The sequence below is a fragment of the Stenella coeruleoalba genome, assembly GCF_951394435.1.
Source record: "Stenella coeruleoalba genome assembly, chromosome: 5".
Lineage (NCBI taxonomy): Eukaryota > Metazoa > Chordata > Mammalia > Artiodactyla > Delphinidae > Stenella > Stenella coeruleoalba.
In genome coordinates, this window is record NC_137150.1 from 138,565,370 (window position 1) to 138,585,636 (window position 20,267).

General features: G+C 46.8%; 1 protein-coding gene across 2 annotated transcripts; it reads left to right on the forward strand.

Moving 5' to 3' along the window:
• Positions 1–835: 835 nt before the first annotated feature.
• Positions 836–17,268, forward strand: GET1 (guided entry of tail-anchored proteins factor 1). Of its 2 annotated transcripts, none has more exons than XM_079922288.1 (5): positions 836–1,043; positions 9,346–9,511; positions 10,652–10,753; positions 12,017–12,131; positions 13,907–17,268. In XM_079922288.1, exons 1-5 carry the CDS (start codon positions 942–944, stop codon positions 13,941–13,943), a joined length of 522 nt encoding a protein of 173 aa, XP_079778414.1. In that variant the 5' UTR covers positions 836–941; the 3' UTR covers positions 13,944–17,268. The 2 variants fall into 2 exon arrangements, with proteins under 2 accessions (XP_079778414.1, XP_079778413.1); XM_079922287.1 differs by having other exon boundaries at positions 10,686–10,753; positions 13,907–17,265.
• The last annotated feature ends 2,999 nt before the right edge of the window (positions 17,269–20,267 follow it).

Here is a 20,267-nt window from a genome sequence, read left to right on the forward strand (position 1 = left end):
TCTACTTCCAATCCTTCCAAACCTTTAGTGGGTAGAGGAGCTAGCAGCCAGGCTGCCTTGGATGGTCCAGCTGGAGGGGAAGGCTATGGAGCAGAAGCAGGCTCCAAGCCTGTCTTTTGTTTTGGTCAGTTCAGCATCACCTACCGGCCAAGAAACCTCTCCATGGAAATAATTCCCTCTACCTCTATCGAATAGTTTCGCTTCACATGTTTTCTTTAATCAGAAATTTGTAGAACCACAGCTCCTCCATTCATTCTGATTGGGAATTAGTTCTCAGACTCCAACCAGGGCAGAAGAGGCAGCTAATCATCTTTTGCTTTACCTACTACACATAACTGTGAGTTAGGATTCTTTCGCTGTAAAACCTCATCTTCCCATAAATGTAGGCTACTTTATTACAGGCTGAATGTAACCAGGACCTCAGGTATGCAGTTTTGTAAATTACTTAGATTTACTACAATGTTCAGCTTTGAAATGTAAACACGACTTACTAAAAACTACTTACAAAACGTTTTTCTTTTTACGGTTACTTGTTACTATCATTACCGTAGGCTTCTATTTACGGAAAGGTTTATTTGAAAATACATTTATTTAGGAATAAAGGTGAGTCAGTTTAAAGAAAGTATTAATTACATAACCACACAAGTGGTTTGCAGATACAACAAAACCAGAGACACGGTGGAGGCCGAATCTGGAAAACAGGTTCCGCGGGATGGTGGGGCGGGTGCGAGAAGTCTACGGAAGCCGGGAAGGCCAAGGGCAAGGCTGGCGTTAACCAGAGCGCGGAGCAAGAGACGGCCCCGCCTCCCCGCGTGCGGCGCAGTGCGCAGGCGCGGCGGCGCCCCTCTGCGGGCCGCTGGGCTCACTGCGCACGCGCGGCCTCCGGCTTGGTCCCAGGTGGAGCTGATTTAGCCGAGCTGGCGCCGCCGTGAGCCTCCGAGATGAGCGCGGCCGAGGCCGACCGCTGGGCTTGGCTGCTGGTGCTCAGCTTCGTGTTTGGGTGCAATGTGCTCAGGATCCTCCTCCCGTCCTTCTCCTCCTTCGTAAGTGGCTATCTGGCCTTCCAGGGGCCGGTGGGGTTGCCGCCCCAGCGTGCCGTAGACACGGGTCTCAAACTGGCCGCCCGACGGCCGGATTCGGCCTGCAGAGGCGTCTTGGTTGGGCCGTTCTGTGTTTTAAGATGTTTTTGAGTGAGTTGCTAATGTCAAGTCGCAACGCTTTACCCCCATATCCGGTTTTCTGGATTCTTGGGGAGAAAAAAAAAATGCCTGATAACGCTTGGCCACGTTTTCGCGTGGCAGCGGTCTGGAGTTCTCAGTGCCCTTCTGCCAGCCGCACTCATTTCCATTATTCTCTGGTTCCTGGGGGCGTCGAGCAGCCTCAGGCTGCTGGGGTGGGGGCGTGGGGAGGGCCAGTGCCTGCAGCACGGCGTCCGGGGCTCCGGGAAGTCTCGCCTTCTCGCGTGCGGTGCAGCTGTGCAGGGTCCCTGGGGACGGGTCTCAGGATGCAGGGGCCCCCATTCTTGGGGAGGGAGGGGTTGGAGACAGTGTAGACTTAGAATCCCAGTGCTCTGTGATGTTTCCTATACCCAGAGGAGCGACGGGCACTTGGGAGCACTCTCTGCGGGGCGTTTTGTCCATCATGAGTAATTTCCTCGTGTCCAGTCGCCACGGTTGCCGTGACTGTCATGCCATCTTCCTGTACCTCCCAGAGGAGGTGTGTTTGACTCAGAGTCTAGTAGTTGTCCTAAGACATCCAGCTAGTAATTGCTGGGTTGGAGGTTTGATCCTTGGTGTGTGATTCTCCGAGGTCTGCCCCTCTGCCTGTTGGAGCGTGAATAGGGGGTTTGGTGGCATATTTGATGGGAGGTGCGTGTGGAGAAGGTGAGGAGCTGTTCTCCGCGGAAGGGCGCCCTCTGTAGGCCGACAGTGGGAGTGAGGGGCTGTCTGACTTAGGCCGAGACTCAAAGATGGGGTGCACACACTATACCAGTGTCCTGGGAACTCAGTTCTGCTTTTCTCTCCTGGTATAAATTGGTGGTGGTGGTGGGGTATATGAGACTAGACAGGGTTTCTACTTCTTTTTGTTCTACTCTACTGGTATCCATCGGGTGCCTGTTTTGTGTAAAACTCTATTCTAGGACCTTATCACCCAAGTTGTCCTGAGGCAATTCTCTCTTAATCCCATCCCCTGTTGGGAATCTTTCCTGATGCTTCCTTGTCTTTAAGATGGTGTCCGAAGTACTCAGCATTGCATAAAAGACCCTTGAAGAGTAGGCCCCAGCCCACTTTTCTTTTTTCTTACTTTTTAAAAATTGTGGTAAAATATACATAACATAAAATTTACCATTTTAACCATTTTTAGGTGTATAGTTCAGTGGTATTGAGTACATTCACATTGTTGTGCAACTGTTCATCACCCTTCGTCTCCAGAACTGCAGCTTCCTAAACTGAGACTCTGTCCCGAGTAAACACGGGGCGTTATCCGCATGCCCCTTCCCCCAGTCCCTGGCAACCACCATTTTACTTTCCGTCTCTATGAATCTGACTATTCTAGGCACCTCATGTAAGTGAAATCGTATAATATTTGTCCTTTTATGCCTGGCTTACTTCACTCAGCATCATGTCCTTAGGGTTCATCCCTGTTGCAGCCTGTGTTAGCATTTCTGTCCTTCATAAGGCTGAATAATATTCCACGGTATGTATATACCACATTTTGTTTGTTCATTCATCTTTTGATGGACATTTGGATTGTTTCTGCCTTTTGGCCATTGTGAATAATGCTGCTAGAACGTTCGTGTACGAGTGTTTATTCAAATCTCTGCTTTCAGTTCTTTTGGGTAAATACCCAGAAGTGGAATTGCTGGATCATATGGTAATTCTGTTTTTAATCTTTTTGAGAAACTGCTGTACTGTTTTCCACAGTGGCTGCATCATGTACATTCTCACCAGCAATGCACAAGTGTTCCAGTTTCTCCACATTCTCCAACACTTGTTATTTTTAGTTATTATTTTTCCTTTTTGGATAATAGCCATCCTAATGGATGCAAAGTGGCTTCTCTTTGTGGTTTTGATTTGCATTTTCCTAATGATTAGTGATGTTGAACATTTCATTTGCTTATTGGCCATCTGTATATCTTTGAAAAACAGTCTATTCAGGTCTGTGGCCCCTTTTCTAATGGGGCTGCAGGCGCTCTCCCTAGGGGAAGGGCACTCTGGAGGCCCACATCGAGTGTGAGTGGCTGCGTTTTTGTGGTTAAGTTAGGAGTTCTCTATATAGTCTGGATATTAGCTCCTTATCAGATACATGATTTGCAAACATCTTCTCCCATTCTGTGGGTTGCCTGCCCATCTTACATGCAGTATCACTTCGATTCTTCCTATGTACCCCATCTCATTTCACCTTATATTGGAACCGCACACACAAAACTAACCTCAATTGCTGAAAGAGGCTGTGTTGGTTTTGTATTCCTCTGTGAATTGTTCCTAGTTTCTCATAAGCTGAGGGGGAAGGAGGAGAGTGTTTGGGATATGGCAGTGGCTGTAAATAAGAACTGTCATCACCTCTGGCTCCTTCACCAAACCTGTGCCCTGCAGCTAGCACTCTCTCATAAGAAGTTACTGCTGCAGTCTACACATGCACCAGGTTTGTGCCTTATCAGGGTGGCTGTTTGTCGTTCAGGTGAATGAACACCGGGTTTGTCCTTGGACCTGTGTCACGTCCTTTGCTGCATCCTACCGGCTGTGTAACCTCTCTAACCTCCAACCAGTTAGCCTTCTTAGACCCGCTTTCCCTTGGTTGTAACACTGTCAGAATTGTTAGCCAGGTTCAGAAGGATAACATTATCCTAGCAGAGTACAGTTGCTGGTGTTCAAACAGGGAAAAGTAATAAAGAGATATGGTTTGTGTTGAGGGTCAGTGAAAAGCTGTAAGGAACGCGCTGGTCCCGTGTAGGGTAAAATGCTGCTGCTTCTCGACCGTTACAGGCTGCCCCATCACAGGCGCTGATCTGAGGATGCACGTGGGAAAGACTCCAGTGAGGATCAGTTTGACTGGGAACGGGCCATGCCCCCTGCAGGGCCTGCCGCTGAGGGCCTTGCTGAGACCCTTCCCGTTTCCAGGGAGCACGGTCGCCTAGAGAGTTCTTGCTGTGGACCAGCATGAGCCCCAAGTGCTGTTTGAGGGGGTGACAGAGGCGGCGAGGGGGGTTGAGTGCGCACGAGCAGGTGCGGCCTGGCGGATGCGGACTCCCCCGTGCCGGGGACCAGGGCTGCGAGGAGTGGGCCCGACTTGGCCGGTCCTGGCTGAGGGGCATGTGGGGTTGTTCTGGGCCTTGGGCCCTTCCCGGGGTGAGGGGCCTCCCTGCGGTGTTAGGGACACGCCTGAGCCGCCATTCCCAGGGATGCCTGCTGTGTTCCGGGAGGGAGGAGCCTTTGGGCTGTAAATGTCGTCGGGCACGATTTTCAGATGGGACTGGTCCAGCGAGTTGCCAGCCATTGAGTGGGGGAGTGAGGATTTGAACAACCCCAGTGCCACCGCAAGTCCTGGCATTTTGTTGGCAGAGGGAGTGTCCAACTTGGACAGGATCAGAGGGTGACTGAGGAGGACACTGTGATCTCACACAGGCAGAGGGCCAGCGTCTGGAGACAAGAGAAGCAAAGAATTGGTTCTGCCCTTGTTTTCTCTCCAGATTCTCCCACCGTACTTTTTTTTATGATAAGCAAATTTTGTTTGTTTGTTTGTTTGTTTATTGATTGATGGCTTGCGGGAGGGATCTCAGTTCCCTGACCAGGATTTGATCCTGGGCAGCAGGCAGTGAAAGTGCCAAGCCCTAACCACTGGACCGCTGGGGAATTCCCTCACTGATCTTTAAAAACTTATTTTCTTTTCTGCTTTAGAATTACTTGTGGACCCATCTCCAGGTCTTTGAAAAACCATACCCTACACAGTTTATCAGCTTCTGTCAAGTGGGAGATTTAATACACCTTTGAGTACATAAAAACTTCAGGGGACTTCCCTGGTGGCACAGCGGTTAAGAGACTACTGAAGCTTGTGCGCCTAGATCCTGTGCTCCACAACAGAAGAAGCCACCGCAATGAGAAGCCCGTACCCTGCAAGGAAGAGTGGCCCCCGCTCACCGCAACTAGAGAAAGCGCGCATGCAGCAACGAAGACCCAACGCAGCCCAAAAATAAAATTAAAAACCTGATAGACATTTAAAAAGAAAAGACTTAAGATATATATTTTTAAAATTTATTTATTTAATTTATTTATTTTTGGCTGCTTTGGGTCTTCGTTGCCACGCGCGGGCTTCTCATTGTGGTGGCTCCTCTTGTTGCGGAGCATGGGCTCTAAGCGTGCGGGCTCAGTAGTTGTGGTGCGCTGGCTCAGTAGTTGTGGCTTGCGGGCTCTTGAGTGCAGGCTCAGTAGTTGTGGCGCACTGGCTTAGTTGCTGCGTGGCATGTGGGATCTTCCCGGACCAGGGCTCAAACCTGTGTGCCCTGCATTGGCAGGTGGATTCTTAACCACTGTGCCACCAGGGAAGCCCCAGATGTTTATGTTTTAAAAATTAATATTGGGACTTACCTGGTGGTCCAGTGGCTAGGGCTCCGTGCTCCCAGTGTAGGGGTCCCAGGTTCGATCCCTGGTTGGGGAACTGGATCCCACATGCCGCAACTAAGACCTGGCGCAGCCAAATAAATAAATATTAAAAAAATTAATATTAAGAACATTTAAAAAATTCAAATCTCCTTAAATCTTACATTTCAATTCATAATTCTAGTATATTTTAACAGTTATTTGTAAGGAGGTCTTGGATTAATGTTGGTACCTATTTGCAACTTAAACACTTCCAAATTTGCTTTTTTTGTACTTGTAGATGTAATATATTCATTTTTTCTTCAAGCGCTGCATTTCCTAATTTTAACCACAAATCTCTTCAGTTCCCCTCAAGTTTATTCTCCTGTCCTCACTCACTTTCCACTCCTGAGTAACCATTTTTGGTCTTTCCAGTTTTTAATTGTTTTATGTACAGCGTACCTCGGAAATATTGTGGGTTTGGTTCCAGGCTACTGCAATAAAGTGAATATTGAAGTAAAGTGAGTCACATGCAATTTCTGGCTTCCCAGTGCATAAAAAACTTACGTTTACACTAGAGTCTATTAAGTGTGCAGTAGCATAGCATTGTGTAAAAAAAGTATACATGCCTTAATTAAAAATTTGTTTATTGCTTAAAAAATGCTAACCATCATCTGAGCCTTTAGTGAGTTGTAGTAGTAACATCACAGATCCCTAATCAGGGAATACCCTGCTGATCCAGTGGTTAGGACTCTGCCGTTTCACCGCTGAGGGCTGGGATTCGATCCCTGGTCCAGGAACTAAGATCCCGCAAGCCCCGTGGTGTGGCCTAAAAAAAAAACAAACCACTAATCAAAGAACACCGTAACAAATATAACAATAATAAAAAAGTTTGAAATATTATGAGAACTACCAGAATGTAACACAGAGACGTGAAATGAGCAAATACTGTTGGAAAAATGGTGCCAGTAAACTTGGTTGATGCAGGGTTGCTACAAGCCTTCGATTAAAAAAATCTGTGAAGCACAGCCTGTATTCTCTATAATGCTATGTACGTAATGTGTTTGCCCCTCTATTTCTTTTTTTTTTTTAATTTATTTTTGGCTGCGTTGGGTCTTTGTTGCTGTGCGAGGGCTTCTCATGTGGTGGCTTCTCTTTTTGCAGAGCATGGGCTCTAGGCGCGTGGGCTTTGGTAGTTGTGGTTCACGGGCTCCGTAGTTGTGGCTCGCGGGCTCTAGAGCGCAGGCTCAGTAGTTACGGCACATGGGCTTAGTTGCTGTGCGGCATGTGGCATCTTCCTGGACCAGGGCTCGAACCTGTGTTGCCTGCATTGGCAGGCAGATTCTTAACTGCGCCACCAGGGAAGTCCCCCCTCTATTTCTTTTTAAATCCTAGTTGTTTTTTTTTTCTGCGGTATGCGGGTCTCTCACTGTTGTGGCCTCTTCTGTTGCGGAGCACAGGCTCCGGACGCACAGGCTCAGCGGCCATGGCTCATGGGCCCAGCCACTCCGCGGCATGTGGGATCTTCCCAGACCGGGGCACGAACCCGTGTCCCCTGCATCGGCAGGCGGGCTCTCAACCACTGCGCCACCAGGGAAGCCCTAAATCCTAGTTTTAAAAGTCAGGTTTATTGATGTGTAATTTGCATTCAGTGAAATTCACTTCTTGTACATGGGCAGTTTGATGAGTTTTGGCACACTTAATCAGGGTAACCACTGAAACAATCAAGGTAGAGAATATCTCCATCACCTCTGAAAGTCCTTTCCCCACCCTGCACCTGTTTTTTTTTAATCAAATTTTTAAAAAATACACCTTTATTTGAATTTTTGGCTGTGCCTCACTGTTTCACATGGCATTCGGGAATCTTAGTTCCCGGACCAGGGATCCAACCCACACCCCCTGCAATGGAAGCACAGAGTCTTAACCACTGGATCGCCAGGGAAGTCCCTGCCCCTGTTTCTTGATTTACAGAGTTGAAGCAGCATCTATGAATTCCTTGCTCTTTAAGATGATTCTGTGATTTTTAAAGATAATTTGGTGCATTCCTGTTTTCTGCTCTAGGGTGGATCTGGCTAGAGTGTATGTCCTTGGCCAGCTCGAACTGAAGAGTCACCCTCCTGTGCACCAGGCAGGGGGGATCAGGGGCTAGAGGAACAGACTGATTTATTGTGCACCAGCTATGTACCAGTACAGGGAAATATATTAATATAGTTTATTAATGTATCTTTATTAATATATTTTTAAGAAGGTGAAACAAACACAAATGTGCAAAAAAAGTTATACATTCATTAGAAAGAACTGGTTTTGTTTCCTGAACCATTTGAAAGTAAGTTGTCAACCCGAGTGCCCTCTTTCCCCAGTACATTAGTGTATAAACAGTGGCCTTGGCCGCAGTACAGCTGTCAGGTACAATCCTCCCGTCTCGTTCAGGGTTTCCTCGTCCCAGTGACGTCCTTTGTAGCAGAAGGACCCCAGTCAGCACCATGTATAGCACATACTTGTCATGTCTCTTCAGTCTAGAAGGAATCTTGGTCTTGCCTTGAATTGCGAGGATGACATTTCCGAATGTCGCAGGGCAGTGACTTTGCACAATGGCCTCCTGTGGACATCTTTGTCCAGTGTTTGGCGAGGATGTCACATAAAGGATGCCGTGTTCTCTTTGCATCTCACCAGGTACCATGGGCGTTGATTTGGGGAGGTACACTCATCACTCCGGGTCAGTCCCTGAGGAATTCTCAGTCCCCTATGAGGTCGCCCGTGGACCTCCCCGCGCTGGTGCGAGTGTGGTCCCCTTGCTCTCCCCTCGCTCTCCTGGGACCTTCACCTGTCCCGGTGGGTTGTTGGGCGCTACCTGGCAGCCACTGCATGTGTACCCGGGCCGCTGGCGGTGTCCTGGCCGTTGTGTGTGTCTGTGGGGGGCGTCTGGGGACGGTGCGGGCAGGTGCCGTCACACTTGGGTCCCCTCCACTGTCCAGGCGGCCAGGAGGGCTCCTGGGCCGGTCGTGTCCCACGTGGGGCCTGGCGGTCAGAGGCTCCTCTTCACAAACATTTACGTCTGTTATTTCTTCTGTGTATCTATGGAAAACCACGAGGTCACACCTGTGCCTCCAGGTCTCATCCAGTCCCACGGGATTCATTCTGGTTCTCTCCCGATGCATGTTTCTCACTCCCTTTTCTCACAGTGAGAAAACTGGCTCACAGTATCCTCAGTAGGTCGCCGTGACTTGCGCAATCCTTTGTAACTCGCCCTCGGCCTCCACCACCACCTCCTCTTGTCACGTGTGCCCCTCCTGCTGTGGGACCCCGACTCTCACGCCAGGCAGCCCCTCTGCGGGAATGCCCTCTTCACCTGCCACCGCTTCATCCCTGACCGCCGGCACCCCCCTTGCTCGGCCCACCTAATTTAGCACAGAATTGTACAGGAATGAGGGGCGTGCACGGTCCTTGTCACCTGAATGGAGCTCTGGGGATGGAATCGGTTTTCACCCTGTAATCACAATTTTGCAGTAAAAGTGAGGGATACATACATTTGTGCTGTAGCAGTCCGTGGGCATATCTGCAGAAGGAAAAACGTAATTGAATAAAGACTCACGGGGCGGGGTGTGGTGGGGGGGAGTTTTCGTCTCTGTGGTCGGGGGCAGCAGGACCGGGACCGGGCAGCAGAGCCTGGCCGTGGGGATAAAGGGCAGCGTGCCCAGCTGCAGGAGGCAGCAAGCGGATGGGGGAGGGGGTGGGGGAGAAGGCTGATCCCGGCTGCCACCTCCACCAGATGTCCAGGGTGCTGCAGAAGGACGTGAAGCAGGAGTCACAGATGCGAGCAGAGATCCAGGGCATGAAGCAGGAGCTCTCCACCGTCAGCATGATGGATGAGTTTGCCAGATACGCCAGGCTGGAGAGGAAGATCAACAAGATGACTGATAAGCTCAAAACTCACGGTACTGTTCTCGTGTGTAGCGTGGGAAGCTTCGTACGAGCTGATTAACAGAGAAATCTTTATAGAAAGAGGCACGGCACATGTGCTTTGATCTTTGAGGTTCTGATGCTGACAGAGACTTTTGAGTTGTCTAGAAGAGACCCAGTAATAATAATTGTTACTTTCTCCTTATTTGCTGGTGAACCTTTGCTTTCTAAACACAGAAGCCTGGGGACTTCCCTTGTGGTCTAGTTGTTAGGACTCGGCACTTTCACTGCTGTGGTCCCGGGTTAGATCCCTGGTCCGGGAACTAAGATCCCGCAAGCCGAGAGTCATGGCCAAAAAAAAAAAAAAAAAAAAGAAGAACAAAAAAAAAAACACGCAACCACACAGAAACCTCTAACATCTTTGATTTTCTTCATTCTCTGTAGGTTGACATTTTCAAATTCAACACTTTTCTGAGAGAAGCCTAGAAAAATCTCATGGTGGATTCCCAGGAGCTTTTGTGAAGGCTCTAAAAAATGCCCAGCAGTGTCCTTATCCAAGTGTAGACTTCAGGCTGGGGATCAGGTCTCACTCAGCTTTATGTTGGCCACCGGTCCTAACAGTCTCCTCTGATGGATAGGAGGTCAGCTTGTGTGCTGAGAGAGTGCGTGGCTAGTAGAACATGCACAGGGGCCTGCCCAGGCCTGAGACAGACCTGACTCCCACGTACGGATTAGTGTGCTGTGTGGTCTGGGAAATCCAGGAAGAAAAAGGTAGTCCCGTTGGTAAGTGCCTCGTAAAAGAATCTCTGATTTAGATGAATAGCTTTAAGAGTTTTTAAAATTAAAGCTTCAAATCTCATAATCTGTGGGTGACTTCTAAGAAATTCTATTTTATATTTTCTAAGTGTGTGTGTGTGTGTGTGTGTGTGTGTGTGTGTGTGTATTTCGTTTGTTTGCTTTCTGGCTGTGCTGCGCAGCTTGTGGGATCCTAGCTCCCCGACCAGGGATCAAACCCAGGCCCTCGGCAGTGAGAGTGCAGAGTCCCAACCACTGGACCATCAGGGAACTTGCTTTTCTAAGTATATTGAGCAGATGTTACATACATAGTTAGAAAATAGTTTATGAGAAGAAATAACATTTCTGTGTGCTTGAATATCTTCTTCATTTTTTTTTAGGACTGATACCATTTCATCCTGTTTTTCCTTTCAGTGAAAGCACGGACAGCTCAGTTGGCCAAGATAAAATGGGTTATAAGTGTTGCTTTCTACATATTGCAAGTAAGTGTCCTATTCTGTCACCTGGGGTCATTGAAGTTGGTAACGGACTGTCCTCCAGAACCATGTGGCCCAGAATCCGGGCCTGGGAATTCTGGCTTTTCCACTTTCAGCTGCTGTGCTGTGTGGTCCTGCTAGCGTGTAACTCTGAACACTCTGTGAATTTCTATGTTAGACTAAAATGAAGCCTTTGTTTCTCTTAGTCTCTTTTAGCCTTTGTCTTTTAGAGTTGTTAAATGTTGGGATGTTTTAGCAGATGCGCTTCTCTGGAGTTCTTTCATTTTGCCTTTGTTTCAGTGCAGTGTTGGGAGCCTGGGGGTGTATGGAGTGAGAGAGCTTATTTAGACGTTGTATTTTCTAAGGGGGTCAGTGACTGTAGATATTTAGGCATTGTATTTTCTAAGGCGGTCAGTGACTGTGGCCGTTGCTTGTCACCTGGCGTGCAGACATGTAGGTGACGTGTAGATGCCTGCTCTCAGGCAGGGAACACGTCATTCTCACGTCAGTCCAAGACCTTTGATTCCCAACGTTCTTACCTGGGGGATGTTTACTTGTTCTATTTGTGACTGCTTCCTTCAGCCGAGGGTGTGGAAGTGCCGCTCGCACACTTAGTGGCTGCTGTAAATGGTCTCCGAGTTTCAGTCCTATGTGTGATCTTTCCTGGGGGAAAAGATTTGCGCCCAGCCCCCCCAAAGCCCAGGTGGTTTGGGTTTGTTTGAGGACATTGATCCTGAGGCGTTGTCCCTTTGGTGCGAGAGCGGTTTCCCAGGGAGAGGAGTTGAGCAAGCCGCGGTCTGAGGTCCGATCGCTCGAGTGGCACGTTCAAGGCCACGAAGGGGATGGAAGACAGCTGCCCGAGCGCTGCTGGGAAAGGAGGAGAGGGCAGGCAGCGCTTCTCGTCCCGCCACTTAACCTCGCAGAGGGCTCACCTCTGCACTTGGGTGTGTGGGTGAGAGCGGTGGCTAGTTTTTCAAGGATCTGAGAGGCGTGAGGTCACTTTTGTCACTGATGAGGTGCAGTTAGCGTAAGCTGGCTGCCTAGAGGAGGTGCTCAGTGAGGAAGGAACACTTACGCTGGGGGAGACCTTGGTTACTCTGTCAGCTGATTTGGTAGTGTGTATGTGCTGGCTGTGAGGACTGGATGGGTAGGGTGTGAGGTCACCGATCTGGAGAGTTTCCTTGGTTTGTTTCCATGTTTCCTCGTCCTCCGTGGTGATCGGTTGTGTGCCTGGCGGGATGTTTCCACTCACCAGCCGTGTCTTTGCAGGCTGCCCTGATGGTCACGCTCATCTGGACCTACTACTCTGTCCCTGTGGCCGTGGTGCCGAGTCGGTGGATAACTCCACTAGACCGCCTGGTAGCATTTCCCACTGGAGTGGCAGGTACGCGGGCGCTGGCAGACGCGGTGGGAGAGCGTGGCCAGGTTGACCTAGGGGCGTGTGGCGGGAGGTTCGGTCAGCTGAGCTCAGCCTGACGCCCACAGTGAGAGCTCTGCGTCTCCGCCTCACACAGGGCTTGCAGCAAAGGAGCTGACGTCTAGAGGACTTACGTGTCCAGTGTCACCGAAATGTGAAGTAGCAGGGCTACAGTTCAACCCAAGCCTGCCTCCGTGATCCAAGCCCAATACCTGGGGTCTGATACCCCGTTTATAGAAACATCACCTCTGGTTCCCAAATTCTGTGACTCCTTTTCAATTCACGCTATGCTTAGCCCCTCTGCAGCATTTCCTGCTATCGGCCATTCTTTGACTTCTGAAAGAATTTCTTTTGGGTGTTAAAATTAGTACATGTCATCGTAGAATGATTAGAAATATAAGAAAAAACTTTTAAAAAGACTCAGTAGCTGTGGAGAACCGCTCTTAACATTGCAGTATATTTTTTCCAGTTTTCTTTTCTATTTATTTTTGTATGGTTAAGGTTATCTGGCACATACAACTTTTTACCCCTCTTATTATGTAAGTCTTTTTCCACATCAATAAATTTCTTCAGAGTAGAGACGGACGTGCTGCTGGGTGTGCTGAGAGGGCAGCTTAATAAATTTCTTTATTAAGGAATTTTGAATAGCTGTTCTTGATTTGGATGTGTCATAATTTACTAATTTCCCTGTTAAAGGATATTTATTTAAGTCCCCAGTTTTTGCTGTAGAGATGACGCTGCAGTACACATCCTGGTCAGCCAGTCTTTGGTTGTGATTTGTGATCACGCTGGAGGTGAATTGCTAAGTCAAAGGGATGACCGTGTCAAAGATTTCCAATTTAGCCAGGCCCCTTCCTTCCCCTCCCCCTCCCTCTTCCCGGACCCAGCCAGGATTGTTGTAGCTGGCGGCTCTCAGTGTTGCTGAGCTGAGGAGCCAGAGGCCACCCTTCCGGGCATCTTGTGGCCTCTCTTCCTGTCTCTCAGCATCAGTGGGGCAAGAAAGGTGTGGGTAAACATTCCTTCGTGCTTGTAATGCTTTGGTGGGAAGGGAAAAACAGATCATCTGACAGGGTGGTCTTACAGTCTATTAATATCATAAATAATGATGCACATCCCTCTGGCAGGAAAGATAAATTCAAATCATTGTTTGTTGTTTTGAGTAGTTCCTGCTTAGTAAAGAAGGCAGCTCTGTGAATCAGTAGAAAGTCAGTGGGCTTCCCTGGTGGCGCAGTGGTTAAGAATCTGCCTGCCAATGCAGGGGACACGGGTTCGAGCCCTGGTCTGGGAGGATCCCACGTGCCACGGAGCAGCTAAGCCCATGCGCCACAACTACTGAGCCTGCGCTCTAGAGCCTGAGAGCCACAACTACTGAGCCCACGCTCTAGAGCCTGAGAGCCACAACTACTGAAGCCCGCGTGCCACAACTACTGAAGCCCATGCGCACCTAGAGCCCGTGCTCCGCAACAAGAGAAGCCACCGCAATGAGAAGCCCGCGCGCCGCAACAAAAGAGTAGCCCCCGCTCGCCACAACTAGAGAAAGCCTGCGTGCAGCAACGAAGACCCAGAGCAGCCCCCCCCCAAAAAAGTGATCAATTTGAACCCAGGAAACACAAACTTGGTGTTAGCCCAACACTACTCAGAAAGGACTGAAGTGCTCTATTTCCTAAAGTCAAAGGTAGCAGAGGCAGGAAATGTGGGTGGAACTCCTGGCATGCTCTCATGTTGAATTTCTTTATTTTTAGGTGGTGTTGGAATTACCTGTTGGATTTTAGTCTGTAACAAAGTTGTGGCCATTGTGCTTCACCCTTTCAGCTGAAAAAGAAGATGAATTTGGCTACAGCACTTTCAAAAACGAATTTTCACTTAGGAGATTACAAATCTGATTTATACTGTTTTATTGTGTTGTTTATTTTTGTTTGCTTGTTTTTTTAAAAAAGGAAACACAAGCCACAGGTTAGTTGTTGTTGTTGAACGTGTTTGTTCTTGGACTTCATGTTGAGATTCTTAGAAGAATCACAGTTTTGTACATTTGTTGTGAGCCATGGAGGCCAGTCTCGTGTGTACCAGCCAGCACGGCACCAGATTTGTGATAAGAAGTGTGTGACATTATGGGCTACATGTTGTTACTTGTGATTTGCACTCGGCATATTTTAAAGGTCACATTGCCAACTGGAAAGTCAAACTTTTCTAATAACTTAAGTACTTTAAAGACTTTGTGCTATTTTTAATCCAGATTAGAAAGTAACTTAATTTTAATACTACTACTAGAATTTGAAAATTTGTTTTTTAATCTCATGCAGTACTACCAGGAGAATAACACTAATTGACATTGCTTGTGCTTCTTCCTTCCTAAAATGTCATTTGTTGGGCAAGCCTTTGGATGGTGTTATCCACTTATTTGAAGCTGTTAACTTTTCATTACTGTGTTTTATAAATGTATTCATGAGCCCATAATGCATTGTTTTGTGTTTGAACTGTGTGTTTTATATTTAATGTATTTCTAATGAAGCGTATTTTTAAAGCATTTAATATTTATGCTCTGTAGAATGGAACAAACTTAAAAAACAAACTGGGAAGCCTGATTAAGTTAATTTCAACGGCTACATGTTTGCCCCGTCAAGTATAATTCTGCTCAGTATTTTTCAAAACACTTTTTTCTAATTACAATCTTGCAAGTGCTTGTGTGACTTCCTTCCTTACGGCCACTTACTTGCTACGACCGATCGGTGGCAGAGGGCCTGAAACGATCACTAAGTGGGCCACGGCCCTGTGAAGCGAACTTCTAGCACGAGTGTTTAAAAGATCACTTTTGTATCCTTGTGTTCCCTGACGGTGTGATAGTAAGTTCGTTATTATTTCTGGTAATCGAGCTGTGTAGAGACGGAGCACTGTGCTGCTTTAGTTGATGGTCACAGAGTGGGTTTTGGGTTCCCCTCATCACTCAGACTCACCCGGCCCCAGGCTGTTGCAGCTCTGGGAGAGGATGTAGAACTGGGAATACAGCTGTATTTACAGCAAACACCAGTCCAGTCACCTCACAGGTACGTTTTAGCCACAGAGGATGAGCAGATGACCTGCCGAGGACATGATAGCAGCAGAAGGAAGCTTCGGGGTCTTGGGCCCCTTCGAGGCCACAGGCCCTACGTGATTCGTGAGCTGTGGCGTGAATGGCAGGTCACACAGTCAACAGTCGGGGGGCCAGGTACGCGCACTGTGGACCATCCTGGGATCACTAATTGGTGAAAGTCTCCCTGACAAGACCCGTATTTATCTCCTAAGGATATGTTCTTGCAATTAATACTGCAAGATTTTTGACAGATTTTACTGAGGCTAGAGGAAAAGATTTATAATTCACAGCTGTTCACTCCTTCCACATACATTAATAGTTTGTGAAGATGAAATAAGGGAAATTTAAATGTCCGTCACATTTCACATTCTTGTGGTTTTTGAAAAATGGTGTGTGTTTTTAAAGTTTTATTTATTTATTTATTTATTTATTTTTGGCTGTGCAGTGGCTTGTGGGGGATCTTAGGTCCCTGACCAGGGATCAAACCTGTGCCCTCTGCAGTGGGAAATCCCTGGTGTTTGTTTTTAAATAGGTAGTAAACGTGGCACTGAATTCAAAAGATACAGAAAGGGATGTGATGAAAGTACATCTTCTGACCTTCTACTGTCGTGTCACCCATTTTTCCACTATTACTAGTTTCTTTATGATTCTTCCCATGGTATTCCATACATTTATGAATATCGATGTACGTGCTTTTAAAAAGTAATACCTAGGGCTTCCCTGGTGGCGCAGTGGTTGAGAGTCCGCCTGCTGCGGAGTGGCTGGGCCCGTGAGCCATGGCCGCGGAGCCTGTGCGTCTGGAGCCTGTGCTCCGCAATGGGAGAGGGCACAGCAGTGAGAGGCCCGCGTACCAAAAAAAAAAAAAAAAAAGTAATACCTAAAAAAAACCCCACAAAAACTGTTTGTTTTTTTTTTTTTTTAAAATCCTACCTGGAAAGTACACAAAAGGAGTGAGGAAGCAAAGTCTCCTGTGATTCCACAGAAGTGGGACGACTGGTGTTAACATTTGTGCTTTTCCTAAAATTTTATGGATAGCTGTAGGTTTTGTGTTTCTATTTAAAATTACTGGGTATAGTTTATAGTTTCATGTGAGAATAGACATCTGTTTGATTTAAAATACATCTAAAGTGGGCTTCCCTGGTGGTGCAGTGGTTGAGAATCTGCCTGCCAGTGCAGGGGACACGGATCCGATCCCTGGTCTGGAAGACCCCACATGCCGTGGAGCAACTAAGCCCGTGCGCCACACCTACTGAGCCTGCGCTCTAGAGCCTGCGAGCCACAACTACTGAGCCCACGTGCCTAGAGTCCGTGCTCCGCAACAAGAGAAGCCACCGCAATGAGAAGCCCGCGCACCACAACAGAGTAGCCCCCGCTCGCCGCAACTAGAGAAAGCCCACGCGCAGCAATGAAGACCCAGTGCAGCCAAAAATAAAATAAAATAAATAAATATATATTTAAAAAAATACATCTAAAGCTCTCATCACGCCAATTTTGTTTGCTTTATATTTATGGTGAGTCAAGCAGGGAAATCTTTATGTACAAACCCACAGTCATTTTTGTATGGGGTTGATACAGTTCTTCTGTTGCCAGTGCAAGTGGGTGGAATGCTAGCTTGACTAGTTTCCTCTTCCCCGACCTGGCCAGACTTTGTGGCCTCCCGTGGTTTTTCTTACACATACATAGCTCTGTTTGTGTGTGTGTGTGTGTGTGTGTGTGTGTGTGTGTGTGTGTGTGTGTGTGTGTGCGCGCGCGCGCGCGCGCATGTGTGTGGTGCGCACACTGGCCCCTCCTGTCCAATCTATTTATATTTTATTGGACCTTTAAGCCTTCTCTGACCGCTTTAGATAATAGTGATTTCTTTTTTCTTCCCTTCCTCGTCAGAACATTTTAAGTAATATCAATATGACTGCTCTGTCAACTAATTTTGTATTGACTTGTGGTGTCTATTGTGTGTTTTTATTTCTTATGTTTTAGATACTTTTGTGATAAAGGGTTTTCTGTCGATGCTGCAAGTGCCTTTAGGGCCAGAGACTGTTCCTTAGACTTTTTTATACCCCTCCCAGCGTGTTAAGTCAGTACCCAGGGATATTTAACTTGAAAAAAAACACACATAATGGTTTTCCACTAGGGCCACGTATACCTTTTACAGGGAGTACATTTTCATAGTTGGGGGGTTACCAGTTAACAGGGAAATTTTCTAGGGTGCTGTTTTCTTACAAGTCCTTCATGACAGCCTTTTGGTGGTGTCACAAGATTTAAAGCTCTTTGTGTAGTTGGTTTGCACACCATGTGGATCGCAGGGCAGACGGTTCATTTTCTCTCTGGGTTCACTATTGTTTGTGTGGGTCAGCTTTTCTGCCTGCATGTTTGGAATGTAAAGTGTATGCATCCCTCTTTCAACACTCAGGATACTGAGTCTTGCCGCTGAGTTCAATCTTTTTTTTTTTTTTAATTTTTAAACGTGTCACTATTTAAAAAAATTTTTTATAAATTTATTTTATTTATTTATTTTTGGCTGCATTGGGTTTTCATTACTGTTTTGGGTCTTTGTTGCTGCGGCGAGCGGGGGCTACTCTTGGTTGCAGTGCGTGGGATTCTTATTGTGGTGGCTTCTCTTGTTGCGGAGCACGGGCTTCAGTAGTTGCAGCACCGGACTCAGTAGTTGTGGCTCATGGGCTCTGGAGCACAGCCTCAGTAGCTGTGGCCCATGGGCTTAGTTGCTCCGCAGCACGTGGGATCTTCTGGACCAGGGATCGAACCTGTGTCCCCTGCATTGGCAGGCGGATTCTTAACCACTGTGCCACCAGGGAAGTCCCACATCTCTTGTTTTGAAGCTATTATAAATGGGATTGTTTTAAAATCTCATTTCAGATTGTTACAAGTGTACAGAAATTGATTTTTGTACATTGATCTTGTTTTATGTAACCTTCAGAACTCATTTAGTAATTCAACAGTTTTTTAGTGGATTCCATAGGATTTTCCATGTAAAAATCATGTAATCTGTGAATATAGGTAGTTTTACTTCTTCCTTTCCAATTAATGCCTTTTATTTCTTTTTTGCCTAATTGCTCTGGCTGGGATGTTTGGTATGATGCTGAGTAGAAATGATGAGTGTGGAATTACTGCCTTTTTCCTTATCTGGTTTGGTATCAAGGTTCTGCAAGCCTCATAAGAATGGGTTGGAGAGTGTTCCTCCTTCTATATTCTGGACTAGATTGCTTAAGATCTGAATTATTTATTCTTTGAATATATGATGAACTTGCTCGTAAAAACTTGCTTGGGTTTTCTCTTATTTTTATTGGAAGATTTTAACTACTGATTTCAGTGTCTTAATAGTGATTCTGGGGTTATTCAGTTTTATATTTCTTCTTGAGTCATATTAGGCATGTCAGGGTAGGGATTTATCCATTTCTTTTCAACTTTCAAATATATTGGGATAGAATTTTTGTAAATACTCTGTAGGTGGTGGAAAATACAAGTTTTAAAGTTTTGGGGTATGGCTTCTGTATATGTCCATTAGGTCAGGCTTACCAGTTGTCTTATTCAAATCTTTATCTTTTCTGCTGTTCTTTTATTTCCTGAGCCATCCATTACTGAGAAAGGTATATAAAAGTCTGCCGTTATGATGCAGACTTGTAGTTATGTCAATTTTGCTTTATGTTTTTAAGCTATTGTTAAATGTATGCATGTTTAGAACTCATACAGCTTCCTGGTGGATTGAACTCTTTGTTGTGTTATAGTAACCTGTGTTATCTCTAGCAATAATTTTTGCCTTCAGGTCTTTTTTTTTTTTTTTTACACCAACTTTCATTTGGATGGTATTTGCCTGGCAGACCTTTTCTCACCCTTTGACTTTCTGTATCTCAGTGGCTTAGATATGTGTATAAAGAGCACATGGCTGTATTTTAAAAATCCAATCTATATTGTCTTTTAATTAGAACATATAGCCCATTTACACTTATTGAAATTACTGATATATTTGGATTTATGTCATATTATTTTGTACTTTTATTTTTGTTTGTATTCGTTCCACTTTTCTGTTTTCTTTTTCCTCCTTATTTGTTGTTTTAGGAGAACCTACAGTTCTTTCCTCCTCCTGCGTTTCTCCTCTGTCCCCTTTACAACACACACAGAATACTTAACTCCTGACACTTCTGATCAGCAAATGCGTGTGGGTTTTACCCCATAACAAGCAGTTGTCTGGGACACCAGCTGGGTGTCCAACAGTTTAACTCAGTTCTGATACTCTTTTACCTGGAGATGGCATCAGATCCCACAGGTTGAGGGCTCAGTCCCACAAGACTGCCCTCCTCCCCCTTCCCCCGCCCCCCCACTTCAGATGCCAGCCCCAAGTCCAGGTTGTCACCTGTGCTTCTGAACGACCAGCTAGAACTCAGAGGTTCCCACGACCCCCTCCTCAGCTTCGATTAATTTGCTAGAGCAGCTCACAGAACTCAGGAAAACCATTTACTTGCTGTTTACCAGTTCATGATAAAGGATGGGATAAAGGACACAGAGGAAGAGAAGCACAGGGCAAGGTGTGTGGGGAGGGGCGGGAGATTCCGTGCCCTCTGGGCACACTGGTCTCCCCAGATCTTCATGGGGTCACCAACCCGGAAGCTCCCCAACCCTGTACTTTTGGGATTTTATGGAGGCTGCATCACGTAGGCATGTTCGATCATTAACTCCATTTTCAGCCTCTCCCCCTCTCTAGACAGTGGGGTGCGGAGCTACCGTCTAAGCTTCTAACCAAGACCAGCCCCCATCCAGGAGCCATTCAGGAGCCCGCCAAGAGTCGCGTTCTTAGGACAAAAGACACTCCTATCACCCAGGAAATGACAAGGGTTTTAGCAGCTCCGTGTCAGGAACTGGGGTCAAGGATGAAATACTAGAACCAAAGATGCACCTGGTGGTCTCATCACTCAGTTACCAGGTTTCAGGAGCCCTGTGCCGAGAACTGGGGGCAGAGACCAATACATACACTCTGTTATCTCACAATTACCTTTTGTTTTTCACATCCCTCTCGCCCATACGTG